Here is a 12,903-nt window from a genome sequence, read left to right as displayed (position 1 = left end):
TGTCAGTTAGGTTTCAGTCACATTTGCTTTTCTGCTTTCTAGCTTAACAACATTTTAAGATATGGTTTGTTTTACTTGTATACTGTCACTAGATGGAGTGTTGCATTGCATATGTGAGATATTTTTATTCAAAGTCATGGTCACACTCGATATTTTAAGGTTTTTTTCTTCTATATATCATAAAAAATTGTGTGCACTCTATATGCATATTATCCTACTTAGAAAGATGAAATCTGTTGAAGGAATTCACCTTGATAAGTATTACAGCATTATTGACAATGAATTGTGATACTGTATATCATGCTTTAGTGACTGTTGAAATTTTGTGTTTAAAGGTCATTTTGGGTGCTGTTTATAAGTATGACACTTGATGAATTGATGGATCTTTATTTGCACTCCACCCTTAGATGCAACAAGGAGTGTGGTCTACATTTTATGGTTTTATACCTTATGTATTTGTTTAGCTCATGGTCAGATAGATTTTTATGCACTCTGCATCCTAGCTAGCTTACACAGAAGGCCCTTTACGACCACCAGTACAGTTGGTAGTGGAAATGAGTATGTTTATGCATTGCTAAACCTTCCTTTATAACAACTATACTCTGTATATAATGATAGGTTCAGTGTTTCCCCTTACCCTTATTTGCGCTTGAGACCCCCAAATTTTTAATTTTACCCCCAGTTTTGGTACCAGTTTGTTTTTTTACTCATTCTGACCCCCCAGTTTTGACAGCAAGGAGATTTTTGACTCTCAGTCTTGCATCCCTAGGGGATACACTGAGATTACCATGTATACTTGCTGTAAGTTGAGTATGACTACAAAAAACAAAGATCCTGATCTTCCAAGGCATAATGCACCAGAAGATTAGGGTCTATGCAGTTTGTTATACTGATTACTCCTAACAAACTGCACATACCCAGATCTGCCAGAGCATTATGCGATTGCAGATCTGGATCTGTGGAATTTGTAGTTAGACTTGTCTTATATATATATAGTATGTTACTCTCATCAGGATAACTTGTTTTTGTATATTGGTGAATAAGTATTGGAATTAGATGAGAGGATTGCATGCATGCCTTAGTGGCTAATCAAGGGAGTGACTGATGCATTAATTATAGTTCTGTTATTAATCTTGCATTCTGTCACTCGAAGTCTGCTTAAAGCACATGATTTTGATCCAGTAAAATCTGACTTTTAGGGGTGGACAATGACAGTAGCTTCTGAAACAGATTTTGAGAACATTATCTGAATTTGTTTCCAGCATGATAATGTTTATAATGGCTACAGGAGACTACTAAATGTTTTTGTAGAGGCAAGATATGAAATTGATTACGTTGGTTTGGTATGTAAGAAAAGCCACTGTTGATAATTTACAGCCAGTAAGAGACTAATTGCTGGTCACAGATTTCTTTGTAGTATGAAAATAATATAAAAGCAGATGTGTATGTTTTTTGCTTTGGATGTCTTTGATTAGAAAAATTCATATTTTTGTCACTGGTGGCAACTTTTACCATGTCATCGTGCACCTTGATTGAGACACTTTGGACATTTTGTGTCCACTATAATGATCAAGATATGGGGATGTACTGCACTGCTTCTTGTGCCAGCTGAAGGTGCATTATATATATTTTTGTGTAATGAACTTCATAGCACATTATTAATGCTCTAGATTGAAAAATGACAGACCAGTGCATTTAAATAGTATTAGCTAACTTTTAAACTATTTATTGCAATTAGAAAGTTCTAAGTTGAATTAAAAGATCAAACTTTATTTTTCATAGTGTGAGAAATGCACATTTTGTGGTAAAGGTTTAAAAAATTGTTTTTTCTATACCTTGATATGGTCTCAAGTGGTTTATAAACTTAATTTTTATAGTGGTTTCATTATCTTCTTGATGCCTAACTCGCTTTAGTTTCCAGCTGATAACATTTCCTATAAATGATATAAATATTAGCTTTCATTTATTAGTTTCTGGTTGTAAAAAAAGTTTATTCTGTTGACTTAAAATATAACCTCTAGGAAACTTGAAACTACATATTGACATATTTCCAAATGTTGTCATTATATCATCATTATTATACTTCCATCTCAAGCTTATCATTCTGTGTTGTGTCACTGTTTATCGATCAGTATGTCTGCCCAGTAACATTTACATGTATGGCCCATAACTTTGCAATGATTGGACAGATTTTTGTGAAACTTTTCCCATGTATATATCAGTACTAGAATCTTGTGTTGCACCATAGCCACACCAGCTTGCCCCAAAGTCAGGGTCAAGGAAGTGAAATATGTAATTATATGACCTTGTTTCTAGACTGAAGTAAAACTTTTGAACCGATGAAGATGACTGAAACTTTGCCCAAATACATATAACTAGAGAATGTATTGTGTATGATAGCCATGCTCCCAGCCACAAAGTGAAGGTCAAAACAAGGGAAGATGTAATTCTCTGACTTGTCTATTTATCCTGTAACATTTGAGTCACAGATGAGGCTTTAATGACTCTTTGTCCAGGCTAGAAATTAGCTGCATATCAGTTAAACATTAACCATCACTATGCACCCTTCTACAAGATCAAGATTACATCAGGTGGAAATTTCACACAAAACTTTTGAACCAGTGAATATATTTTAATTAAACTTTGCCCATATATATATATATATATATATATATATATATATATATATATATATATATATATATATAACTTGACAGTGTATACCGCACCAGTGGCCTGGTGGTTATAGCATCTGCCTCATATGTGGGAGGTGGTGGGTTTGATCCATGGTTGAGTCATACCAAAGACTTTAAAAAATAGTACTAACAGCTGCCTTGCTTGGCGCTCATCATTAAGAGGTTAATGTTAGGACTGGTCAGCCTGGTGTCAGGATAATGTGACTGGGTGGGACATCATGCTACATGCCTGCGGCATGATGCCCCAATGCTAGACATCACTATAAACTGTCACAATGCAGACATCATAGTGATATGACTGAAACATTGTTAAAACTTCATTAAAAGTCCAAACCACACACACTTGACGGTATGTCATGTACACTGGTGATACCATCTCTTAATGTTGAGGTCACGGCAAGGGAAGTTGTAACTGATTGGTATTTTTGTCAAGAGTGTAACTTTTGAAGTACTGAAGACATTTTAAAGAAATTTGACTAGTTATATATGATGACTACAGAGTGTGTACTTAAACAGTATTATAAGTACAGAAGTACAGTATAAATTTTGCATTGTGTTATCTGTGAAAGTTGTCATCTAATAAACTGAAATAACTTGTACCGCATTAATACTCATAGCATTGTTTCTCTGTCACGTGATGGGGGGGGGAACCACCTCTGATTGGTAAACATGGGTGTGAGTGGAATTTATTGAAATAAGAAAGGTGGGGCTTAGAATATGTGATTATTTGGTGTGATCGTTTTGAAATTAGCATATCCATAGTAAAGCATGTCCTAGAATAGTCTCAGGAAGAACTGATTTTCCTAGTGCTGTCCATTTTCATTATTAGATTGTCAACCTGAGAATAAAGTAGTGAGGTTGACTTTTTGTGTTGCCAGCTACAAATCATTTTGCTCAAAGCAAGACCTACTGTGAGTCAGATTTTATTTGTGGTGTTACCAATTTCTTATGGGTACTAAATATGGTTTATTTCATGGTTATCACATGATTTAAAAGTGATGATAATGACTTTCTTCACTCAAAAAGGCATAGACATCAATTTATTTATTGATGAAAATTTCAGTTTTCATAAAACAACATCTGTTGACAGTTACAAAAATATATGAATTGATATAAATGCACGAATGGTTAGATGTCTTTTACGTAAAAATAGTAAAATAATGGTTGTTACAGTCACTAGACACATTTCTTTTTGCGGTTTATTTTTTATGACATTTTCATAAATTTTTTATTTCTTTTGCAGCATGATTGGAGCCTTCATTGGAACATATGGTGGACTGACAAGAATATTCCCTAAAAGGTGAATCTTAGAAAGGTTACCTAGAGCTATGGTGTATTTATCTGAAAACCATGGCAGAGGTGAAGTCAGTTACATAAATGGATGTTCAGAACAAAGTTTTTGCCATTATGTTGAGGGACAAAGATTTTCATACAAAAACTACTTACACATGTGCCATTTACCTCTTTGGGGCAATTACCTTCAAGGTCAAGGTCACAGCTCAGTATTTTATAATTTCCTTGACAGTTTCCTTCTATTCAATAACTTAAAGCCATTTGAAAATAAGGAGTGAATTTTTGTATACTTTTACGTGATTGTCACATACTATAATGTTCACTGTTTTCAGTTTTCCATTACTCTTTTCAGTTCCATTATGTAACATTAAACTCACTTTAAGAAATGAAGCTTGTTATCATAACTTTCTCTTGTGATTTATAGCTTTAATGCAATCGGAGATTAGGTGATAAAACTTGGCATACACATTCAACAGGACTAGAAGGTGTGTCACATATAGCATTGGGGTGGCTGTATTCATCTTAAACGTGACAGTTTGGCACTTTTAATTTCTCATCTTACTTCCCTTCGACTCTCTTTTTCTTGGTGGACTTTTAAGTGAAAGGCAATGATGATCTTTCCATACTACACAGGGAACAAAAATTTTCACTGAATTTGCTTGCTTTGCTTTAACATTCTGTCCATTTGTCCATCCACCTACTCATCCATTATCAGCATAATAATAATAATAATACTTTATTTATAGAGAGTGACTCATTAGTCAAGGACTTTTCTCCCTTGAGGTGCTCTTAAGGAGACTATAACAGTGTGCATTATATGAAGATAGCAATAATTACTGTTTATTTTAACATGTTTAGTATTAAAATACTAAATTCCATCATCTATTAAAAACACATACATGCTCATAATATCTCTTCTTAAATACTGTAATATTTTTAGGAGATTTTTTATGTGGTGGAAGCTTGTTCAACAGAACTGTACCAGAGCATTGGAAGCTCTTTTTAAATTGCACTGTTTTTGTTTTTGGTGCTATAAGGTTTCCATGTGATATTGATCTCAACTGGTATTGAGTTGAAAAAGGCCTAAATAAGTCCTGAAGATACTCTGGTGCAGTTCCATGTAGACATTTATATACAAGAACTGCCTTGTGAAAATCTATCCTTTCATATGCTGTAAACCATTTGAGTTCTGTAAACAGTATTTTTGAGGGATAGTCAACAGATGCATTTAAAATTATGCATGCTGCTCGTTTCTGAAGTTTATAAATCCTATCAAGTGATGACCAGGGCAAAGCTCCAAAACCATGTAACATATCTTTGTAAAATAAGGTAATAACATATTAGACTGTTGGTGTAAATATGTTTTTGCTATTTGAAGTTATTAAGTTCAGTACGTTTAATGTATGTTTGTTCATTCATCCATCTATCATTCACACTTCACTCTTTTCAGGAATAGAACTCCAGTAGTGTTTAAGATATCTCACCAGAACTTTGTAAACATATTAGACTGGCGGTCTAGATGAGCTTTTTAGATTTAAAAAAAATATTTGAATCTCGGCTGGTCATTGACCAGAAGAGCTTATGATGTGACCTGCCATTCATCCATTCATCATCATCATCATCAGTACCTTAGTTTGGTAGACCGTTGGGGTACCGCACAAGACTGAACAACCAGCTTCCTCCATACCTCTTGATTTTCCATCTTTCTCAGTGAGTCACTCAATGTCAAGTCTGTCCACTCTCGAATGTTAGCTTCCCACCGCTTCTTTGCCAGCCTCTCTTCTTCCTTGTACAGTGCCTTGCAGGATTGTCTTGATAATTGTGAGACATGCCCATACCACTGCAGTTTACGTTTTTCACTGTGATCAGGAGGTCTTCATGAGGCCCAATGGCTTGTCAGATCCTTTGCCATATTTCTTCATTGGTGACACGATCTTTGTATGTAACACAGAGGATCTTTTGGAAACATCTCATCTCTGTGGCCTGTATCCTTTTTTTAAGTCAGCTTTTATGGTCCATGATTTGCAGGCATAGAGAAATGTGGAGATCACCAGTGAGTGCATCAGTCTTACCTGTGAACTGACTGTGATGTTCTTGTCGTTCCAGATGGGCTTCAGTTTTGTCAGCGCTGCTGTTGTCTGTGAAATCCTGGAGAGTACTTAAGGCTTCGATCCTTAATCTTAATGTTACAGTTGCCCCCAAATTCTTGAAGCTGTGGACTATTTCTAGCTTCGTACCTTGGGTCCTGATGTCAGTGCTGATGCCCTTAGTGTTGTTTGTCATCATTTTGGTCTTCTATGCACTGATTTCCATGCCGTAGGCTGCACAGGTTTTGTCGAGGCCCTCTACCACACTAGCTAATTCTTGCTCATTTCCTGCTAGTCCATCAATGTTGTCAGCAAAACATAAGTTGCTGACTGTTCTGCCTCCAATGCTGACTGTCCCTTCATGTTTTTCAAGAGCATCAACCATGATTCTCTCCAGAAAGATGTTGAATAGTGTGGGAGGGAGCAGACAGCCTTGTCCGACTCTGACTGTCATTCTCAGCCAGTCTTCTATGCTGCCTTTGAAGTATACTGCACTGGTGGCCTTGTCATAGAGGTGCTCTATTACTGTGATGAGGTCGGCATTGATGTGGTACAGTCTCATAGTCGCCCACAAGGCTGCATTCATCCATTATCACTACTAAGTATGAATGATTGGAATGATTGCGATGAATCTTTATACATGGATTCATTACAAGTCTAATTGGTCCTAAATTGAAATTGGTGGGCTTTGGACATCCTGTATGACTGTTATTCGTAGCAGCCATCCTGAAAATCTTCATACTGCTACTCCTCCTGAAAGGATAGTCGTATCAAATTGGTTTTCAGTAAAATGTCTTTTGTGGTGCCCATTTGGATCTGAATGAAAATTTTGCTGATCTAAGATCTGGAATGGTTTGCATTAAGCAAGGCATAGTGTGATGGTATTCTTTTCAAGTATGTTTGGCATAGGCAAGACATAGTATGGTGATAATCTTCTCAGGTTGATTTGTTATAAGATTGACATGGCGTGGTATAATACGTTACCTGTTGGTTTCCCATAAGCAAGGCATGGTGTGGTGATATGCATGTTGGTTTGCCATAAGCAAGACATGGTATGATAGTATACATTACATTGTGGTATGCCATTAGCAAGGCATGATGTGGTGGTATACATTACATTGTGGTATGCAATTAGCAAGGTATGGTGTGGTGGTATACATTACGTGCTGGTTTGCCATAAGCAAGACATGGTATGATGGTATACATTACATGCTGGTTTGCCATAAGTAAGACATGGTGTGGTGGTATGCAGTACATGTTGGTTTGCCATTATCAAGGCGTGGTTTGGTGATATGCATATTGGTTTGCCATAAGTAAGACATGGTGTGATAGTATACATTACATTGTGGTATGCCATTAGCAAGGCATGATGTGGTGGTATACATTACATTGTGGTATGCAATTAGCAAGGTATGGTGTGGTGGTATACATTACATGCTGGTTTGCCATAAGCAAGACATGGTATGATGGTATACATTACATGCTGGTTTGCCATAAGTTAGACATGGTGTGGTGGTATGCAGTATATGTTGGTTTGCCATTATCAAGGCATGGTATGGTGATATGCATATTGGTTTGCCATAAGCAGGACATGGTGTGATGGTATACCTTACCCGTTTGCCATAAGCAAGGCATGGTATGATGGTATACATTACATGCTGGTTTGCCATAAGTAAGACATGGTGTGGTGGTATGCAGTACATGTTGGTTTGCCATTATCAAGGCGTGGTTTGGTGATATGCATATTGGTTTGCCATAAGTAAGACATGGTGTGATAGTATACATTACATTGTGGTATGCCATTAGCAAGGCATGATGTGGTGGTATACATTACATTGTGGTATGCAATTAGCAAGGTATGGTGTGGTGGTATACATTACATGCTGGTTTGCCATAAGCAAGACATGGTATGATGGTATACATTACATGCTGGTTTGCCATAAGTAAGACATGGTGTGGTGGTATGCAGTACATGTTGGTTTGCCATTATCAAGGCATGGTATGGTGATATGCATATTGGTTTGCCATAAGCAGGACATGGTGTGATGGTATACCTTACCCGTTTGCCATAAGCAAGGCATGGTATGATGGTATACTTTATGTGTTGGTTTGCCATAAGCAAGGCATGGTATGGTGGTATACTTTACGTGTTGGTTTGCTATAAGCAAGACATGGTATGATGGTATACATTACGTGTTGGTTTGCCATAAGCAAGACATGGTATGGTGGTATACATTACATGTTGGTTTGCCATAAGCAGGGCATGGTATGGTGGTATACATTACATGTTGGTTTGCCGTAAACAGGGCATGGTATGGTGGTATACATTACATGTTGGTTTGCCATAAGCAAGACATGGTATGGTGGTATACATTACATGTTGGTTACCATAAGCAAGAAATGGTATGGTGGTATACATTACATGTTGGTTTGCCATAAGTAAGACATGGTATAGTGGTATACATTACATGTTGGTTTGGCATAAGTAAGACATGATATGGTGGTATACATTACATGTTGGTTTGCCATAAGCAAGACATGGTATGGTGGTATACATTACATGTTGGTTTGCCATAAGTAAGACATGGTATGGTGGTATACATTACATGTTGGTTTGCCATAAGTAAGACATAGTATAGTGGTATACATTACATGTTGGTTTGCCATAAGCAAGACATGGTATGGTGGTATACATTACATGTTGGTTTGCCATAAGTAAGACATGGTATAGTGAGTGGTATACATTACATATTGGTTTGCCATAAGCAAGACATGGTATGGTGGTATACATTACATGTTGGTTTGCCATAAGTAAGACATGGTATGGTGGTATACATTACATGTTGGTTTGCCATAAGTAAGACATGGTATGGTGGTATACATTACATGTTGGTTTGCCATGAGTAAGACATGGTATGGTGGTATACATTACATGTTGGTTTGCCATAAGTAAGACATAGTATAGTGGTATACAGTACATGTTTGTTTGCCATAAGCAAGACACGGTATACATTACAGGTTAGTTTGCCATAAGTAAGACATGGTATGGTGGTATACATTACATATTGGTTTGCCATAAGTAAGACATGGTATGGTGGTATACATTACATGTTGGTTTGCCATAAGTAAGACACGGTATACATTACAGGTTAGTTTGCCATAAGTAAGACATGGTATAGTGGTATACATTACATGTTGGTTTGCCATAAGTAAGACATGGTATGGTGGTATACATTACATGTTGGTTTGCCATAAGTAAGACACGGTATACATTACATGTTGGTTTGCCATAAGTAAGACATGGTATAGTGGTATACATTACATATTGGTTTGCCATAAGCAAGACATGGTATGGTGGTATACATTACATGTTGGTTTGCCATAAGTAAGACATGGTATAGTGGTATACATTACATATTGGTTTGCCATAAGCAAGAAATGCTGTGGTGGTATACATTACATATTGGTTTGCCATAAGTAAGACATGGTACGGTGGTATACATTACATATTGGTTTGCCATAAGTAAGACATGGTATGGTGGTATACATTACATATTGGTTTGCCATAAGTAAGACATGGTATGGTGGTATACATTACATATTGGTTTGCCATAAGTAAGACATGGTACTGTGGTATACATTACATATTGGTTTGCCATAAGTAAGACATGGTACGGTGGTATACATTACATATTGGTTTGCCATAAGTAAGACATGGTATGGTGGTATACATTACATATTGGTTTGCCATAAGTAAGACATGGTATGGTGGTGTACATTGCATGTTGGTTTGCCATAAGTAAGACATAGTATAGTGGTATACATTACATGTTGGTTTGCCATAAGCAACACACGGTATACATTACAGGTTAGTTTGCCATAAGTAAGACATGGTATAGTGGTATACATTACATGTTGGTTTGTTATAAGCAAGACATGGTATGGTGGTATACATTACATATTGGTTTGCCATAAGCAAGACATGGTATGGTGGTATACATTACATGTTGGTTTGCCATAAGTAAGACATGGTATGGTGGTATACATTACATGTTGGTTTGCCATAAGTAAGACATGGTATGGTGGTATACATTACATATTGGTTTGCCATAAGCAAGACATGGTATGGTGGTATACATTACATGTTGGTTTGCCATAAGTAAGACATAGTATAGTGGTATACATTACATGTTGGTTTGCCATAAGCAAGAAATGCTATGGTGGTATACATTACATATTGGTTTGCCATAAGTAAGACATGTTACGGTGGTATACATTACGTGTTGGTTTGCCATAAGCAAGAAATGGTATGATTGCATTTATATGCTGATATTACTCTTACAGCTTGGCAGATGAATTTGAGGGCCAGAGAAATCTATGGGATGCAGAATACTTCAGAAGAGCCATTGATTCACCAGATTTCTTGTTCAGTGTACCATACTCAAAAGGTTTGTCTGCTATATTTAACTACTCCAGAATGAATCTCGTTATCCATGTTGAGACCATACTGCTTTACATTATCATAGTTATCAGTCTTGATATTTCCATTGCTTTTAGCCCAACACTTTATTATATTTATTAGTGATGTTTTGATAACCTTCATTTATTTCTTCTGTCCATATCAATTTCCCCTCCTGCACTGTTTTATCCTGGATTGAAATTTGCTAAACTTGGTAATAAATGTGATTTTTATATATGGTAACCATCTTTTAAAGGAATATAATTTTTGGCTCCCTTCCCTTGGGTCACTGGAAGGATTCAAAGGTAAAATTATGATTAAAAATTAAATTTTGTGACATTTGTTGAAATGTTTTTGCCAGATATAAATTCAATGATAGCTGGATGGAACCTAATATATATAATGGATTTCAGGTTATGACCCTTGGGTAATGGTTGTTGGGAAGGAACAAATATATAAATAAAAAGAATCAGGATTTGCCATGGAAGGTAATTTATTAACAACTGTTCATTATGGCTTATTGATTATTCAAGTTACCATGGAAAACTTGTGTATATTACCAGGTTTGGTCAATTTCCACCCAGTAATTTGCAGGTGCCTTTCAATTTGATGACATCTTGTGTATCACAGTCAAGGTTTTATCTCAAGGATCTAGGACTAACAGTTTTTAGGTATAATGGTCATAGACCAACAGAGCTGATATGATCACCTCTTGTCCGTAATCTTTTCTCTGTCTGGCATCAATTAGCACAAGTATTTTATCGCTACTTCTCCTATTCTGTTGCGAGGAAACTTTGTTTCCAAGAAACTGTAAAAACACGTTTAGTCCTGGATTTAGTGGAGCCGAAATGGAAATGGTGCCTGTTGGACTTCTGGTATGGCCACCATGGCAGTCATCTTGAAAATCTTATTATCTTTACTACTTATGAACAAGTTGTCATACTGACATGGAATTTTGGCTGAAAAAGTTCTTATCACGTCTAGTTGGTCCTGTTGAAAATAATGGCCCTTGGGCATCCTATGTGGCCATCTTGGTGGCCTTAAACATCCTATCAGTGAATGGACAGCTGTATTTATACATTTTTTTGTTTTCATGTTGGCATAGTACTAAAGGAAAATGGTGCTGAATTGACTCTAATGTGGCCACCAAGGTTTACTGGTGCTGCTTCTCTCTTAAATAGATATCCATAGCTGCATTGACTTCAAAAGACTTTTGATCATGTCAGGTTGGTCCTAAATGAAAATGATGCTGATCTGGCATGCAGTATGGCTGGCATGGTGATGGTCTTGAAAAAATTGTCATGGCCACATCCCCTACACAGATTGAAATTTGACCAAACTTGGTGTTTACTTGAATACCAATGGACAAGTTCATAGTCAGGGCTGTTCCACTCAAACATACCTGGGACCCAGGGAAAGCGCTTTTAATATGGGGTGCTCCCATAGATGTAGTTTGAATTTTCTTTTCATTTTAATATGAACTGTATGCAATCAAAGTACCCTGACATATATATTTTTAAAAAAAAACACTGCCTTCCCTGGATACCATGTATGTTTAAATGGAACAACCCTCAGCACTGTCATTGATTTTACAGTTAATCATCTTAACATTTTAGCTGTACTGGTTTGTTAGCATGATATCGCAAATAAGCATGAATGTATTGATTTAATTTAACCCTATTAATGGTTATATCAGAAGAATACATTGATTGATGTCACTTTAGATACATTGCTTTTTTTCCTCCCAGTACCTTTGCTTTATTTTTCTCCAGAAAGCCCACAACACTGACAATCTGTTTATATATCCCTTCATATAAATATAATGATGGTCCAAATAAAATGTTTTAATTTACTTAAGATGCAATCATTTCTTCATTGCAGATGCCAGTCAGTTTGATCCTAATGGTACAGCTCCATACATCACTGTTGTCAAAGCAGTTAGCTTAGAGGACAAAAATTACAAGATAGCAGGTGATGCATTCATACAGTATTTTCATTGTGATAGTGATGGAGTGAAAAATTCTAGATATCTCATTAGCAGCTTCAGTATTAGTAGTTGATCAAGATATTACTTTGATTTGGCATGTAGAAAAATAATCATTAGCTGTTGACATTTGTTTACCTCACCCACAGTAGATATCAGTGTCATCTTTAGTATTTTTATTATCTATGACTTTTAGGTATAATCTTTTTGTTTTCAGTATTTGAATTATATGTGTATATGTTGTTGTTGTTGTTGTTGTAGGGTTTGATGCCATTTTTCAGCACAAGATAGGCTATACATGGCATCTAGTATAAATGGTGGAGGAAGAACCCGGGAATACCCAGGAAAGAACCATGGACCCATGAGAAGCTACTGGCAAGCTTT

General features: G+C 36.3%; 1 protein-coding gene across 1 annotated transcript in view; it reads left to right on the top strand.

The window, feature by feature from the left end:
- Window positions 1-12,903, top strand: part of LOC149799696 (voltage-dependent calcium channel subunit alpha-2/delta-1-like) — a 230,274-nt gene that overhangs the window by 173,689 nt on the left and 43,682 nt on the right. Inside the window, exons 26-28 of the mRNA XM_089959053.1 lie at window positions 3,940-3,996; window positions 10,421-10,524; window positions 12,417-12,506. Coding sequence (XP_089815179.1) covers window positions 3,940-3,996; window positions 10,421-10,524; window positions 12,417-12,506 — 251 coding nt within the window. The remainder of the gene's footprint in view (window positions 1-3,939; window positions 3,997-10,420; window positions 10,525-12,416; window positions 12,507-12,903) is intronic.

Source organism: Sinohyriopsis cumingii, chromosome 5 (genome assembly GCF_028554795.1).
Source record: "Sinohyriopsis cumingii isolate HCF-2022 chromosome 5, ASM2855479v2, whole genome shotgun sequence".
Classification (NCBI taxonomy): Eukaryota; Metazoa; Mollusca; class Bivalvia; order Unionida; family Unionidae; genus Sinohyriopsis; species Sinohyriopsis cumingii.
This window is presented reverse-complemented; position numbering and strand designations above follow the sequence as displayed.